Source organism: Mycteria americana (genome assembly GCF_035582795.1).
Source record: "Mycteria americana isolate JAX WOST 10 ecotype Jacksonville Zoo and Gardens chromosome W unlocalized genomic scaffold, USCA_MyAme_1.0 Scaffold_33, whole genome shotgun sequence".
Taxonomy (NCBI): domain Eukaryota; kingdom Metazoa; phylum Chordata; class Aves; order Ciconiiformes; family Ciconiidae; genus Mycteria; species Mycteria americana.
The window spans coordinates 1,376,765-1,392,886 of record NW_027445439.1 but is presented as its reverse complement, the minus strand read 5'-3'; the positions used below and the strand labels follow the sequence as shown (position 1 = coordinate 1,392,886).

The following is a 16,122-nucleotide window of genomic DNA, read 5'->3' as shown; positions in this document are numbered from 1 at the left end:
CTGTGGGGAAGGAGGAGGAAGGGGAGATGTTCGGAGTTATGGTGTTTGTCTTCCCAAGTAACCATTATGCGTGATGAACCCCTGCTTTCCTGGAAACAGCTGAACATCTGCTTGCTGATGGGAAGGTGTGAATGAATTCCTTATTTTGCTTTGCTTGTGTGCGTGGCTTTTGCTTTCCCTATTAAACTGTCTTTATCTCGACCCACACGCTTTCTCACTTTTAACCTTCTGATTCTCTTCCCCATCCCACTGCAGGGGGAGTAAACAAGCAGGTGTGTGGTTCTTAGCTGCCTAGCAGGGTTAACTCACAACAGAGCGACATTTGTTTTCCTCTAGCCCTCAGCACCTCTCCCAGTCACCATGATCAATCAAAGATTATCGAGAGTGGGTCACAATGACATATGCCAGCTCGCTCAGCACTCATGAGTGCATCCCATCAGGGCCCATGGATATACGTATGTCCAGGTTGCTTAAGTAGTCCCTCACCTGATCCTCTTCCACCAAGGGTATATCTTCCTTGCTCCAGACTTTCCCCCTGGTCTCTGGGACCTGGGATTCCTGAAGGCTGGTCTTGCCAGGAAAGACTGAGTCAAAGAAGGCATTCAGTACCTCAGCCTTTTTTCATGTCCTGTGTCACCAGGTCCCCCGTCTCATTCAGCAGTGGGTCCACATTTTCCCTAGTCTTTCTTTTTTCACCGATGTACTTAGTGAAGCCCTTCTTGTTGCCTTTGACATCCCTAGCCAGATTCAATTCCAGGTGGGCTTTGGCTTTCCTAATCTCATCCCTAGATGCTTGGACAATGTTTCTGTATTCCTCCCAGGTTACCCATCCTTGCTTCCACCCTCTGTAGGCTTCCTTTTTGTGTTTGAGTTTGGCTAGGAGCTCCTTATTCATCCATGTAGGCCTCCTGCCACTTTTGCCTGACTTCCTACTCGTTGGAATGGAGCTCTCTAGAGCTTGGAGGAAGTGATCCTTTAATAGTAACCAGCTTTCTTGGGCCTCTCTTCCCTTCAGGGCCTTATCCCACAGGACTCTTCCAAGCAGATCTTTGAAGAGGCCAAAGTCTGCTCTCCTGAAGTCCAGGCTTCTGATCTTGCTTTTTGCCCTGCTCCCTCCCCTCAGAATCCTTAACTCTAGCATCTCATGGTCACTGCAGCCAAGGCTGCCTTTGACCTTCACATTTCTAACAAGGCCCTCCTTGTTGGTGAGTATGGGGTCCAGCAAAGCACCTCTCCTCCTTGGCTCCTCTACCACTTGGATGAGGACGTTGTCGTTGATGCTCTCCAGGATCTGCCTGGATTGCTTATGCCCTGTTGTGTTGTCCCTCCAGCAGATATCGGGGTGGCTGAAGTCCCCCACGAGGGCCAGGGCCTGCAAATGTGGGGCTACTTCAAGTAGTCTGTAGAAGGCCTCATCCACTTGTTCTTCCTGGTCAGGTGGCCTATAGCAGACACCCACTACAGTGTCACCCATATCTACCTTCTCTATAATCCTTACCCATAAGCTCTCAGGTGGCTCCTTATCCATCACCAGGCAGAGCTCCAAGCACTCCAGCTGCTCTCTTTCCAGCCTGTCCTTCCTGAAGAGCCTGTGTCCCTCCATTGCAACACTCCAGTCATGGGAGCCATTCCACCATGTCTCTGTGATCCCAACAAGATTGTAGCCATGCAACTACACACAGATCTCTAACTCCTCATGTTTATTCCCCATACTGTGTGCATTAGTGTACAGGCACTTCAGAGAGGCATCCCAGCATATTGACATCCTAGAAAGTGTTTGAGGGATTTCTCCATAATGGTGCCTTGTAGGCACTTCCTTGCTACATACAAGTGCTGGAGGTGACCCCGCTTAAGCTCCATTTTGTTGATTTTGTGTTCTGTTCCTGTCACAAATCAAGATATTCATGACGCAAACTTCAGATACCAGATAGCAAACAGCATCCATTCAGACCACTCACCTGTCTTCCTTTTCCCCTCACGCATAGTTGGCTCCAAGGGAAAAGCAAGTGAGCTAAAATACCATAGGCTACTTTTCCCTTACCAAGGAAAGTAAGATTCACTAGACAAGAGGAGGGAAATGTAAGGTAGCTGGGGGATATACAGAGTCAACACAACAGATGAACTACAGTAACTTGACACTGTCGCTTTTCCAACAGTGGGAGGTTAGACAGCAGTTCCACTTCCTCCTCCTGATCTGTGTCACTGGCTTTGCCATCATCTGAGCACTTCAGACATGGAAGGAAACTTGTTGTTTCAGGCTCAGTCCAAAGACAACTGAAGAACAGTACTGGACCATCCTGGAGTGTAGATACGTTGACTCTTGTAGAGTCAGGCCTGTATGCTCCCATTTGCCAGTAAGGCAAAGGAAAAGAAGCTACATGTAGCACCAGGTTAGTAGCCCAAAAGGATCCCAGGACTCCAACATAAGAGAAGAGGGTGACAATTTATATAAAAATCAAAGTGGTAGTCTGCTCTAGAACTAGGATGTGTCCCATGTCACTAAGAGTTCTAGGACAGCCCTTAGCTCTGTGTAAGTACAGAGTTGTGTTGGCTGGTAGCTGCTCACACCAGACACAAGTCAACCCAAATGGATTCAGGACTTGTGATCCCTTTGGCAAACAGCACTTTGGTGAGGTGCATCAGGGGCTTGTGTTGTCTGAACCTTGCATCGTTAGTTCTGGTTTAACTGTTGGTTCAACCTGAATATAGTGGGCATGCTGATTGTGTGAACAGCCATTTCACAAAACCCTTAGATTATAAAGCTTGGATTGGTTTTACCATTGCAGTAAAAAGAGCCACTCAGCAGGGAACACTGCGGAGTTTGATACTGGCAGCCAGAAAATACCTTGAAGTTGATTACTGGAAAGCAAGAATATTTTAAACCTGAAAGATCACAAGAGAAACAGGCAGCTGAGAAGTTGAAATGTCAGGTAGCAGAAAGACAAGAGTTACAGGCACAGAAAAGAAGTACTTTGAGGAACAGAAAAAGCACTAGGGCTGCAATCAGTGGTAGAAGTGCTTGTGGCAGATACTGAAGAAAAAGTTAACTCATCAAATTGCATGGGTATCTATCAGCCAACACAACATATATAGAAAACTCCAAGACAGAATATTATTAAAGATATCAATCACATACTATCATACTCTGACAGAACAGACACAAGGACAAAAACAAGTTCAACAGCTAACTCTAAAGTATAATTGACAAGATATCACAATGTAACTTGTTTTCTGTGATGGGCAATTTTAGTCATAGAAGCATAGAATGGTTTGGGTTGGAAGGGACCTTTAAAGATCATCTAGTCCAATCCCCCTGCCATGGGCAGGGACATCTTTCACTAGATCAGATTGCTCAAAGCCCCCTCCATCCTGACCTTGAACACTTCCAATGATGGGGCATCCACAACTTCTCTGGGCAACCTGTTCCAGTGTCTCATCACCCTCATTGTAAAAAATATTCTTCCTTATGTCCAATCTAAATCTACCCTCTTTCAGTTTAAAACCCTTGCCCCTTGCCCTGTCACTACAGGTCTTGGTAAAAACTCTTTCTCTGTCTTTCTTATAATCCCCCTTTATATATTGAAAGGCCACAATAAGGTCTTCCCAGAGCCTTCTCTTCTCCAGGCTGGAACAACCCCAACTCTCTCAGCCTTTCTTCAGAGGAGAGGTGTTCCAGCCCTCTGATCATTTTCATGGCCCTCCTCTGGACCCACTCTAACAGGTCCATGTCTTTCTTGTGCTGGGGGCCCCAGAGCTGGATGCAGTACTCCAGGTGGGGTCTCACAAGAGCAGAGTAGAGGGGCAGAATCACCTTCCTTGACCTGCTGGCCATGCTTCTTTTGATGCAGCCCAGGTTATGATTGGCTTTCTGGGCTGCGAGTGCACATTGCCAGCTCATGTCCAATTTTTCATCCACCAGTATATCCCCAGGTCCTTCTCCGCAGGGCTGCTCTCAATCCCTTCATCCCCCAGCCTGTATTGATACTGGGGATTGCCCCAGCCCAGGTGCAGGACCTTGCACTTGGCCTTGTTGAACTTCATGAGGTTCACATGGGCCCACTCCTCAAGCCTGTCAAGGTCCCTCTGGATGGCATCCCTTCCCTCTAGTGAATCAACTGCACCACTCAGCTTGGTGTCATCCACAAACCTTCTGAGGGTGCACTCAATCCCAGTATCTATGTCATTGATGCCACATTAAGATGTGACAATCAAGAAACAGAAAGAATAATGGGATTGAGAAAGAATAATAGGCTAAGAATCACTAACCGAAACACTGAGAGACTACTTTAGCTATGATATAGTTTTTACAGGCACCTATTCACTCAAAAGAATGTATTAAAAACAAGCAACCCCAAAACAACACTTCTTGCCAGGTGGCAAAACAGAAAACCATATCTGCAATGACTTGAAATGCAGGTCCTTCATACAAGATGAAAGGGTTTCCACCAAGAAATAGGTAAGCTAAAAATACAAACTTCCCCTGAAATCTGGGATGGGGGTGGAGGGGAGAAAACACAACACAACCTGGTAAAAAACAGGAAAGAAAAGCAAAGCAAGAAATGAACAAGACTACTGTGAGCCATTCCAATTTGAGAGTGAGGAGCAGAAGAAAGTGATGACAAGGACAGGTATCCATAGTATTTAGTAAATTTGGCAATGTACAGAAATCTAAGACCTATGAGCAGAATATAACTGAGAATTTTCAGCTCAAGTGCTACCAAAGTGCAAGACCTGGAAATTTATTAAAAGATTAGACAGGAAATAGGATATCTTCATGAAAGTGTCTACAAAGATTCTGCTTGAAGGAAAGACAGACTTACACTTCAAATTAGCCTGAGCAATTGCTAACTGAAAGTGTTGGCCATCTTTCATGTGGTACTTTAAAGTGCCAATATACAGACTCCAAAAATATCCACAAACAGAAACCAACTGGCAAAGAAACTAGAGTATGCCAGAGAAACATGGAGGATCATTCTTGGCAAGAGAGGGCAAGAGCAATCAACCTCAGTCTGTTGGTGGCTTAGAGAGGAAGATAATAAACTGGTATCTATACTGCATATCCATGATGACACCAGAAACTAAATCCACTGATTAGTGATCACAAGAGAAAGGGGAAATCACAATAGAGGACACATCCTTCTACAAGATTCCTAAACCTCTTGCTACAGAGGCCTTGATTTTGCAAAGAGAAACATGCAGATGCTACCTCAAGGAACATTACTTTGGAAAAAAAAACACTTCCGAGTTTAGTTCTAGGGAGATACCGCAAAAAACCTACTTTAAATAGTTTTTCAGAATACATTACAACTATCTTTGGCATTTATTATCCTTTTCATGGTGAATGGTCAAGAAACAACTTCAGACACTATATGTGAGGGCTTTTCCTCTTGAAAATCTGTTGCATATATTTTAATACAGTCACTTTACCCCATGCAATATAAACATTAAGTTTAAAAATGTGTTTGTACACAAACATTAGAAAATTTTAAGTGGAAAATAGAACTTATGAATTCAAAAAGATCAATGTAAAAGCTTTTTTTGATAACCATAGCTCTGTGTAATAAAGGAAAAATGGTTGCTTTCACTACTACTAGAAAAATAATATAATGAAACTTACATCTTTTTCTTTTTGGAGGCTGTCTACTTTTTCTTTCAACCGTTTGCATTCATAATCTAGTTTATCAGCTTGCTTGGATTCTTCAGATAATCTGTTTTGTAATTCCACTGCCTGTGAGAGCAAGAAGCAGTAATTTGTCTGCAATTATTAACATTAAAAGAAAACACATGAAAGAAAGTAGTTAATGACCATGCGCCATGAGGCAAATAAGTGAAATATTTACCTACAGGACAGTCTAAAATTCTTTTTCATCAATTGTTATATGTTTCAGTATAGCCAAAAGAATTCAAATACTAGGCCTTAGCACAAATAAAAGAAACACCAAAAAGATGTAAAGTATCTTTAAAAATTTACATACAAGTGAGATTTACAGGAAAAGCTGTATAATCCTATGAACCAAAGAGTTTAGGAATAGTAGAATAATCCTCCTACTTTCAGAGAAGCCAAGGAAAAGAAAAAACTCTCAAGAAACCTTTTGTCATCTCTTTTTCTACAAACCTCACTCAGAAGTCAGGCACCGGTTCATGCAATTAGGTAAATTTTCTTGTGCTTAGACATTTGTTATTGTTTATTAATACACAAACATGAACATTCAGCTGCAGGCTCATTGTCAGTTTTCTTTATTTCAAGGGGCAATACGTTCCTAACAAAATCTAGTAGATATTTTTCAAGCTGTAAGTTAGCAAAGAGCTTTTAAAACTAAAAAAGGAGAAGTATAAAAGCTTAGCAGAAAAGATCAGTGAGCACAAGACAACTCAGCAAAGTTCTCAGCCTTTACTAGTGTAGACTCAATCCCAGAATGTTAATAACATAACACAGAGTGTGAAAACAGTAAACAGAGTAAAGACTGACTGGCAAACACATAAGCTGAATGAAGATTCAGCTGAAGACATATAATTAATTCTTATAGCAGGACACAGAGTTAGGACTCCTGGAAACTAATTTGTGACATTTCATATTTATACTTTCTTCATTCATGTTTTAGTCTCAAAGGTGTATTCAAGAGGAGCCCAACTTTATAGACATTGAAGGCAAACAGACTGTGTGTTTGTTCTGAGACAGTGTGGTTAAAGTGAAAGAAACTCAGGTCTGCCAGATGAGAGACCTGGGCTTTATCCCAGTCTCAGCCAGTAGTAAAGTTCCATACAACACATCAGCTCCTCAGTTGGAAAATCTCATCCATAAAACATTGGGAATGAGGGAGAAGAAGAGATATTCTTTGCAGATGCACAGCTTAGACATAAAGAACAAAGTTTCCCCTTTCAAAATCTGCATCATCATTGAAATAAGCATGATCAGATGCAAACATCAGGGATAACACAACTGTAATGGGTGCTCTGTTATTCAGAGGAATTATTCCTTTTATGAGCAAATGAGATATTAATGGTGTGTGAAAGAGTGTCTCCTTCTATATTTCCTTTTCCCTTTGATTGTATGTTACTTCAGCCTCTTTCTTATCCAAGTTCTGTTTTTTTTCTGGTGGAATCAATTGGACTATAATAACAATCAGCCCAGGGAGGTGCAAGCTAATTGCCCTACTTATCAAGATGGCCAAATGCAGGGAAACAGCTTTCAAGTTTGAGGGATGCACATCACTCCAGGGCTTGCAATGCTCTTGGTGCCTGTTTTTGTATCTTTTAAAATTCTGCTGTGGATTGACATGTAGGGACACCTGTAGTGTGACCATTCAAGGTTAAGGGAAGTCAGAAAAAAGACAAGGCACTGTTCACATAAATCGAGCTCAAGCTGGCCCTGCAAAAAGGATCTCAGAATGATGTACAATGTACTGTAGATGCAAAAAGGAGATATGCACGTGTCCTCCACCTTTATAGAAATAGTCACATCCCTCTCAGTGGAACAGGAAAATAAACAGATGTTCTCCACTCCTGAGGGCTCTGGTGATACACAAGGTACTTTTCTTGATGCATATACGCAACAAGGATGATACAGAGGAAGGAGGATGTATACTTTCTAGCCACAGATGGACAAATTCAGGTTAGAAACTTAAAGAAAAAAATCTTACTTAACCACTAGAATAACTTACCAAGGCTATGGTGGATTCCCCACTGCTGGAAATGTTCAAGTGAAGAGTGGACGCTTTTTCTGAGAAAGAAGCTCTAATTCTAGCCCTACTACTGAACTTGAATAAGGAATAATTTGATAAACCTGTTACTTTTTGAGAGGTAAGACTATTCATTGACAAAAGTAACACAAACTTGACATAATGACCAATAAGCAATGTAGGGAGGGAGGAAGAAAGAAGTATTTACAAAAGAAGCAAACACAAGGAGCTGTTTTTATTTGGTTTTTTACTTTGAGGTATAAGCCATGTTGCAAAGAAGAAATGTTGAGAAATGCAGAGAATTATTGCACTGATGATGTTCTCACCTGTCTCTTGTATGTCTCCAGCTGGCTACGTGCTGCATTGGCTTTCCTTAGTTCTTCCTCCAGGCTCACAGTGTTTTGCATGTACACCGTATTCTTCTCTTCTAATAGTTTCACTTGCCGCCGCAAATCACCCAGGTCTTCCAGTTTCTTTTTGTATGACTCTACCTGGCTTTCTAACTTGGCCACTTTATCAGAAGAATGCCTGGGAAGACAAGAGATTGAACATTTGTATCAAATTTGTACTTGGAAGATTAAAAATCAATGTAGAAAACATTCCCAGACATCAAGGGAGCACAAGAACACAAACATCCTCTCACACTACTAAATGTCCTGGTTTTCAAGTTGTCTTCTGCTCCCCTCCATTAGTTGACACAAAGTGCTGTTATCAGAAGTGCTTTTGAATGGCATAATTCTTCCTATAATTTCCTTATCTGCTTCCAATATTAAATAAAAATAAATTAACACTCTTACAATTCCAACCTATTTCCTTCCAACTCTAAATTCATCCTCAGAAGCCACTGCTTTACCAGAGTAAAAATAATGTTTTCTGCCCTTCACTTTTTTTTTTTTAAGATAACCAGGGATAAATGTGTTCTGAAAAAGGAAATGGCAAATTTATGCTAACAGCTATTATATCCATTTCCCAAGCAGTCATACAGGATTACCATAATAGTTTTGGAGTCTGAATCCTTTTTAACAAAAATGCAAGACAGAGCTCAGTTTATAATACATTCAAACAGAGTTTTCTCTATATTGGATCATTACTTAAAATTGTAACCAACTCCTAAGTAATTCACAGCTTGATTGAAAACAAACAACATTAGGAAAATATCCTCTAATTTGAAAGTTTTCACAAAAATTTCAAACACCCAAAATCTGTAAGCTAAAGGTGTGTGTAAACACCCAAAATTTTGGGTGTGTAAACACCCAAAATCTGTAACCATCATTTTGATGGCCACAGAGTGGCTTTTACTTACTTGCTTAAGAAGTGTTTTAATACATATCCATCCTTAAAACTATTACAACAAAAGCTAATGAAGACTAAATTTAATTATATGGATTTTACTGTGGATTAAAACTATTTATATATTCTAAAAAAGAAAAAACAACCCAAAGCTAATGGAACGTAGTTTACCTGAGTATATCTATTTCATCCTTTAAAGACTGAGCCTCTTCTGCTAATGTACTAAGCTCTTCAGTCTGTTGTCTCAGTTCTGCAATTTCCTTTTCTAGTTCTTCACAACGTATGCGATAGTCGTCTTTCGCAGCTTCTAACCTGTACAATTGAAGTAAAACAGGACGACATGGTTGAGAGCCTCTGGGTAAGGATTAGGGGAAAAAACTAATAAAGTGGATGTTGTTGTGGGAGTCTACTATAGATCACCCAGCCAGGCCGATGACACTGATGTATTATTCTATAAGGAATTAAGGGAAATCTCTAGATCCGTTGCCCTTGTTCTTATGGGTGACTTCAACTTCCCAGATGTTAACTGGGACTATGATTCAGCAGACACGAACAGGTCCAGGAAATTCCTGAAGCACGTTGAAGATAACTTTTTGATACAGGTACTAAGAGAGCTAACTACGAAAGATGCCCTCCTAGATCTGTTGTTTGTAAATAGAGATGGTCTTGTGGGTGATGTGATGATTCGTGGCTGTCTTGGCCACAGTGATCATGAAATGGTTGAGTTTAAAATCTTTGGTGATATGAGAAAAACTGTTAGCAGAGCTACTACCCTGGATTTTGGGAGAGCAGACTTTAGGCTGCTCAAGGAACTAGTTAGTAAGGTCCCCTGGGAGTCCGCTTTTGAGGGTATTGGGGTCCATAAATGCTGGTCACTTTTTAAGAATCATCTTTTAGAAGTGCCGGAGCAGGCAATTCCAATGTGTTGGAAGTCAAGCAAGTGGGGCAGAAGGCTGGCTTGGATGAGCAGGGATCTCCTTCTGGAACTCAGGAGGAAAAAGAAAGTGTATGGACTTTGGAAGCAAGGTCAGGCTACACAGAAGGACTACAGAGATGCTATTCACCACTGTGGGGAGAAAATTTGTACAGCCAAAGCTCAATTGGAGTTGAAGCTGGCCAGTACTGTGGTGGATAACAAAAAAAGGCTTTTTAAAGTATGTTAACAGCAAAAGGAGGACTGAAGAAAATATTGGTCTGTTACTTGATGAGGTTGATCACCTCACAAATAGGGATGTAGACAAAGCAGAGACGTGTAATGCCTTGTTCGCCTCTGTCTGTAACACCGATGATGGGCCCTGGGACCCCCGGAGCCCTGGGTTGGAGGACCGCGACTCGGGGAGTGAAGCTCCCAGTTGACTTTGAACTTGTATGGGATTTGCTGCTGCAACTGAATCCACATAAGTCTATGGGGCCCGATGGGATTCATCCCAGGGTACTGAAAGAGTTGGCCGATGTTATTGCGAGACCTCTTTCAGTTATTTATCAATGGTCTTGGGAATCTGGAGAGGTCCCAGTCAACTGGAAGCTAACAAATGTTATTCCAGTTTTCAAGAATGGCAAGAAAGAAGACCCTGCTAATTATAGGCCTGTCAGTTTCACTTCAGTGCCTGGTAGAATTATGGAGAAGATTATTCTGGGAGTTATTGAAAAACACTTGAAAGACAATGCAGTCATCGGTCAGAGCAAACATGGGTTCATGAAGGGGGAAAGTCATGCCTTACTAACTTAAAATCCTTTTATGACAAGGTTACCCGCCTAGTGGATGAAGGGAAGGCAGTGGATGTGGGTTTTTTTTTACTTATTTTAGCAAATCTTTTGATACTGTTTCTCACAGTATCTTTCTGGACAAAATGTCCAGCATACAGCTAGATATGTACACAATACAATGGGTGAACAATTGGCTGAAGGATCAGGCTCAAAGAGTTGTAGTAAATGGGGTAACATCTGGTTGGCGGCCAGCCACTAGTGGTATTTCCCAGGGCTCAATTTTAGGGGCAGTTCTCTTCAATGTTTTTATCAATGACCTGGACACAGGAGTTGAGTGTAGACTAAGTAAGTTTGCCAATGATACTAAATTAGGAGGATCTGTTGATTGACTCAAGGGTAGAGAGGCCTTACAGAGAGATCGTGATAGATTAGAGTGCTGGGCAATCACCAACCATATGAAATTTAACAAGGACAAATGCTGGATTCTGCACCTGGGACAGTGTAATCCTGGATGTATGTATAGATTAGAGAACAAGAGGCTGGAGTGCAGCCCTGCAGAAAGGGATCTGGGGGTTTTGGTTGATGGCAAGCTCAATATGAGTCAACAATGTGCCTTGGCAGCCAAAAGGGCCAACCGTATCCTGGGATGTATTAAGCACAGTATAGCTAACTGGTTGAAAGAAGTGATTGTTCCACTATACTCACCATTGGTGCGGCCTCACCTTGACTACTGTGTGCAGTTTTGGGCTCCACAATATAAGAAGGATATAAAAATATTACAATGCGTCCAAAGGAGGGCACCAAAGATGGTGAAAGGACTAGAGGGCATGACTTATGAGGAGTGGCTGAGGATACTAGGTTTGTTCAGCTTAGAGAAGAAGAGACTGAAGGGTGATCTCATTGCTATCTACAACTTCCTTGTGAAGGGGAGCGGAGAGGGAGGTGCTGATCTCTTCTCTCTGGTGTCCAGTGATAGGACATGAGGGAATGGCTTAAAGCTACATCAGGGGAAGTTCAGATTAAATATTAGGAAAAAGTTCTTCACTGAGAGGGTGGTCGGTCACTGGAACAGGCTCCCCAGGAAAGTGGTCATGGCCCCAAGCCTGTTGGTGTTCAAGAAGTGTTTGGACATCCCTGTTAGATATATGGTTTAACTTTTAGGTTGCCCTGTGTGGAGTCAGGAGTTGGACTCGATGATCCTCGTGGGTCCCTTCTAACTCAGGATATTCTATGATTCTCACCTTGAGCCATTATTACCTTTCTTCATGATCATCATCCTCTCTAGAAACAACAGAAACAAAGCCTTCTGATGCACAGTGAAAAGGAAACAACAGTCCAATGCACAACACCACACAGAATGGAGTTTTGCTCTCAAATGCCTTGCTTATTCAAAAACATAGAAGCGGATCACTTTTCTGATGCTTCCAATTCAATTACAATGTTTCTACTTTGAAATATCACAAGTAAATATGTGTGTCAATTGTGCTGGAAAGAAAAAAATCTGAGATTTTTCTATGATAACATTGGAAGTTCTTGCAGAAGTTTTCACTTCCCTCCCCCCCTTTTGGGGCACAGAAAGTTTGATCATGAAAACTTTATCCTAGGGTTTATCCCAGGAATTTGTCCAGATGTCCAACTCCCTTATACTGTCATCAGTGTTGGCAGCCAGACCTGATCTTCAGATGTTCTGAATGCTGTAGCTCTCACTTAATTTTTATTTTTAGATGCTATGCTTGTTCAGTGCCTCTGAAGAACCAAGTATTTTGACTAGCATGTGAAGAGCACAGAAAAAAGTCTCTGGTATGACAAACTCTCATCAATACATGTAGGAAAAGTTGCATGAAGTTGGCAGTAAGCGAAGGGAATAATCAAGAGAAACTTTGACAAAACATGGTGAATGAGTGGAGAAGACAACTTGGTAGCACAGAGTGCGAAGTGCTGAAAAGAGCTAAAATCCCCAAAGACAAAAAGAAATGTTGTAAATATCTTGGTTGCTCAATGTTTCCTTTTAGTTTCCCTTTCGCAGATAATTTGGCCTAGCTTGCCAGTATTGTTGGCCTTAAGTAAGGAAGCTTAGATAGTAGAATTGCTAACGAGCATTCTTTATTTGACCTAATCATCAGAGTAAGAATGCTTTGCCTGTGTTAAATCCTTGGTTAGCTGAGATAGTTGCAATGTAGATAGATAAAAAGGAATTCTTCAGGCCCTCTGTCCCTGGAAAGGGCTGATAAGGAGAAACTACACAAGAACCACCTGATTTTGGATATGCAAGGAAGGTATGAGCAAGACAAAGATGGACTGAGCATGCGTAAAGACAAAGTTCAGTCAGCGGTCAGAGTGATGAAGACTACTGACTTCCTCCACCGACCACCAGAGGATCCCAAACGACCACCTAAGGACTTAAGTACGCATGCGTCAGGGACATTTACATATATTAATGAGTTCCAAGAAATCTCATGTTTATATAAATTAATCTTATGAATATGTATATTTTGCAACATATAACCTCTGCGATCTTGCTTGTTTGTCGGAGCACTTATGGTGGAGCGATCCCCAGTGCTGCCCAGCGCTGTAATAAAGGATGCTGCTTAATAGTAACTCTGTTGCTATTGAGTTTGATTTCGGGAACACTCTGAAACTCCAATTCACCTGTTGGGAGATTTGGATTTTAAAGGGTAGTCTCCACAAATTTTGTTTCAGGAAACACTCTGAAACTCCAATTCACCTGTTGGGAGATTTGGATTTTAAAGGGTAGTCTCCACAAATTTTGTTTCAGGAAACACTCTGAAACTCCAATTCACCTGTTGGGAGATTTGGATTTTAAAGGGTAGTCTCCACAAATTTTGTTTCAGTGCCATTGTGAATTTGATCCAAAATTAAAATAAAAAATTAATAAAGAAACCCATAAAAGGGGATGCAGCCAAGAAAGAGGTATAGCAGCAGTTAATTCAAGGAGTCCAGTTAATTCAAGGAGAATGGAGACAAGATGGTCAATGGGAGCCTTAAGCCAAAAATTACAAAGGTTTCAATGATAGACTAGAACAGTCAAAGGACACAGAAGGTTAAGAAAACACTGCATATCAACAAAGCTGTACCTAGTAGATGTGTTTGGTCTACTAGAGCTGGAAGAATAAAAAGACAGACAAGTTGTCATTAGAAATCACACAGGGAGAATGCAGAGAAAGGAGATAAAGGAGCACTGAAATACAGAGACCTAGTGGACAGATGAGAAAGGTTTCAAAAAGTCTCCAAAACCTTGATGTAAAGAGCATAGAAGGTGGAATGACCAGTGTTACAGGCAGTGCAGAAATTAAAGCGGGTGGGGGGAGAGAAGAAGAGAGAGAGAAAACCTGTTTAGTATAAACAGGAAGTGACAATCAGATTGTGGTAGGAATTGTTTCAGATAATTAAGAAAAATATCCTAAAATGAGTTATAAGGGCAATTTAGAGAAACATGAATATACTATTTCTTTACAGTGTAGCTATATAGAGACAAGGAAAACGTGCATTAGCTGGAGTGAAAGATGGAGAAGCACAGACTTTTTCAAGAAACAAAAGGGAGGGGGTCATGTGAACACAAAGTGAGAAGAACTAAGAGAGATGAAGGAAGCTTGGCAAGAGAAAGTAGAAGGATGCGAAAACACATGCACAAAAGGTAATAAAAGGTTACAGGAAAGTTGACATCAGAATTACAGAAGGGTGTAGGAAAGAGGGCAGAAAGAAGAAAAAACAAAAGTGTAGGGAGATGTATTGGGTGTACATGGCAAGGTTTTGGTAGCATTGGGGGGGGGGCAGGGGTGGCCTCTGTGAGAAGAGGTAAGGGGCTGCCCTGTGCCAGACAAAGCCGGTTCCAGCCAGCTCCATCAACAGACCCACCGCAGGCCAAAGCTGAGTCAATTAGAGAAGCTGGTGATGGCTTTGTGAAAACATATTTAAGAAAGGGCAAAATGCCACAGAGGCAAAGAGGAGTGAGGGGGAAAGTGTGAGAAACAACAGCGCGAACACCAAGGGTAGAGAAGAAGGAGGGGAGGAGGTGCTCCAGGCACCAGAGCAGATATTCCCCTGTAGCCCATGGGAGAGACCATGGTGGAGCAGATATCCACACTGCAGCCCATGGAGGGCCCCATGCTGGAAGCAGGTGGGTATTTCCTGAAGGAACCACAGCCTGTGGAGAGCCCATACCGGAGTAGTTTCTCCTGACAAGAACTGCGGCCTGTGGAGAACCCACACTGGAGCAGAGGAAGAGTGTGAGGAGGAAGGAGCGGCAGATAACTGTTATGGACTGACAACAACACCCCATTCCCCATCCCCCTTGCACCACTCAGGGTGTGGGGGGAGGTAAGAGAAGGCGGGAATGAAGGAGTGAAGTTGAGCCTGGGAAAAAGGGGGGGGAAGGTGTTTTAATTTTTGGTTTTGTTTCTCACCATCCGAATCTTTTTTAATTGGCATCACTAAATTAATTTTCCCCAAGTCAAATCTGTTTTGCTCATGATGGTAAATGATGTGATCTCCCTGTCTTTATCTTGATCCATGAGTTTTTTCATCTTATGTTCTCCACCTGTCCTGTTGAAGAGAGGGAGTGAGAAAGCAGCTGGGTGGGCATCTGGTAGCTGGCCAAGGTTGACCCACCACAGGAGACACTCTAGTTTCAATCAAAGGAGAGGGAAAATAGAGGAACAAGAATGAGAAGGTGAGGGTGAAAGGGACCCATTCTCTCAGCATCAGTGTTAACTTATGCAGGCTGAAAGTGAGGGTGAATAGGGAGTACTTAGAGTTAAATGTGGAAAAATATTTCCATGTGTTAGTGGAGGAAATACAGAGGGGGAATAGAGGTCACTTGAGTATTAAGTGATGTAAAGAGTGGCCACCACCTCCAGCAGCTCCAGCCCAGGATTTCTTCCTGCCTGGCCACTGTAGGCCAGTTGGGTGCGCTGGGGGACCTGGGGCCTCTGTCCAGGCTGAGGGACACAGCTGCCGCTTTCCCATTTGCAGGCTTAACCAGTAGTGAAGCTGAGCACGTATCCCAGAAGACACACACTGACACACCAACACACAGAACACTGACACAGCCAGCTACACAGACTGCCACAGACAAGGTATTGCCTTCAACAGCACCTACATATAGGACTCTCATAAAACATAAGTATAGGCAGCCAAGTCCCCTTCCTCCTCTTTGGCAGGTAGAGATAGAAGGTCGCTAGTGAAGGCACACACACAACACTCTCTAGACTCACAAGCACATGCACATTCATGGACCCTCCATCCACCTGATACCCCTGCCAAGACCCAGGGTCTTCTATTCACCAGCTAGTCCACCTTGAAGTTTGCTAGTGAATACACACACATACTCCCACACACACCAGGTTTGGGGAAGATACAGACACTCAGCCCCCCCCCAGCAGCCGGCACCAGGCACGTGGGCTATGACCTGCAGTCCCATTCCAGC

General features: G+C 42.4%; 1 protein-coding gene across 7 annotated transcripts in view; it reads right to left on the bottom strand.

Moving 5' to 3' along the window:
* LOC142403079 (protein Hook homolog 3-like) overlaps window positions 1-16,122 on the bottom strand; it is a 131,847-nt gene that overhangs the window by 22,740 nt on the left and 92,985 nt on the right. For 5 of the 7 annotated variants that reach the window (XM_075489233.1, XM_075489229.1, XM_075489234.1 and 2 more), the window contains 3 exons: window positions 9,141-9,281; window positions 8,006-8,207; window positions 5,618-5,755 (listed from right to left, as the gene is read on the bottom strand). In XM_075489233.1, the coding sequence (XP_075345348.1) occupies window positions 5,618-5,755; window positions 8,006-8,207; window positions 9,141-9,281 (481 nt within the window). The remainder of the gene's footprint in view (window positions 1-5,617; window positions 5,756-8,005; window positions 8,208-9,140; window positions 9,282-16,122) is intronic. The other 2 variants (XM_075489230.1, XM_075489232.1) reach the window with 1 other exon arrangement.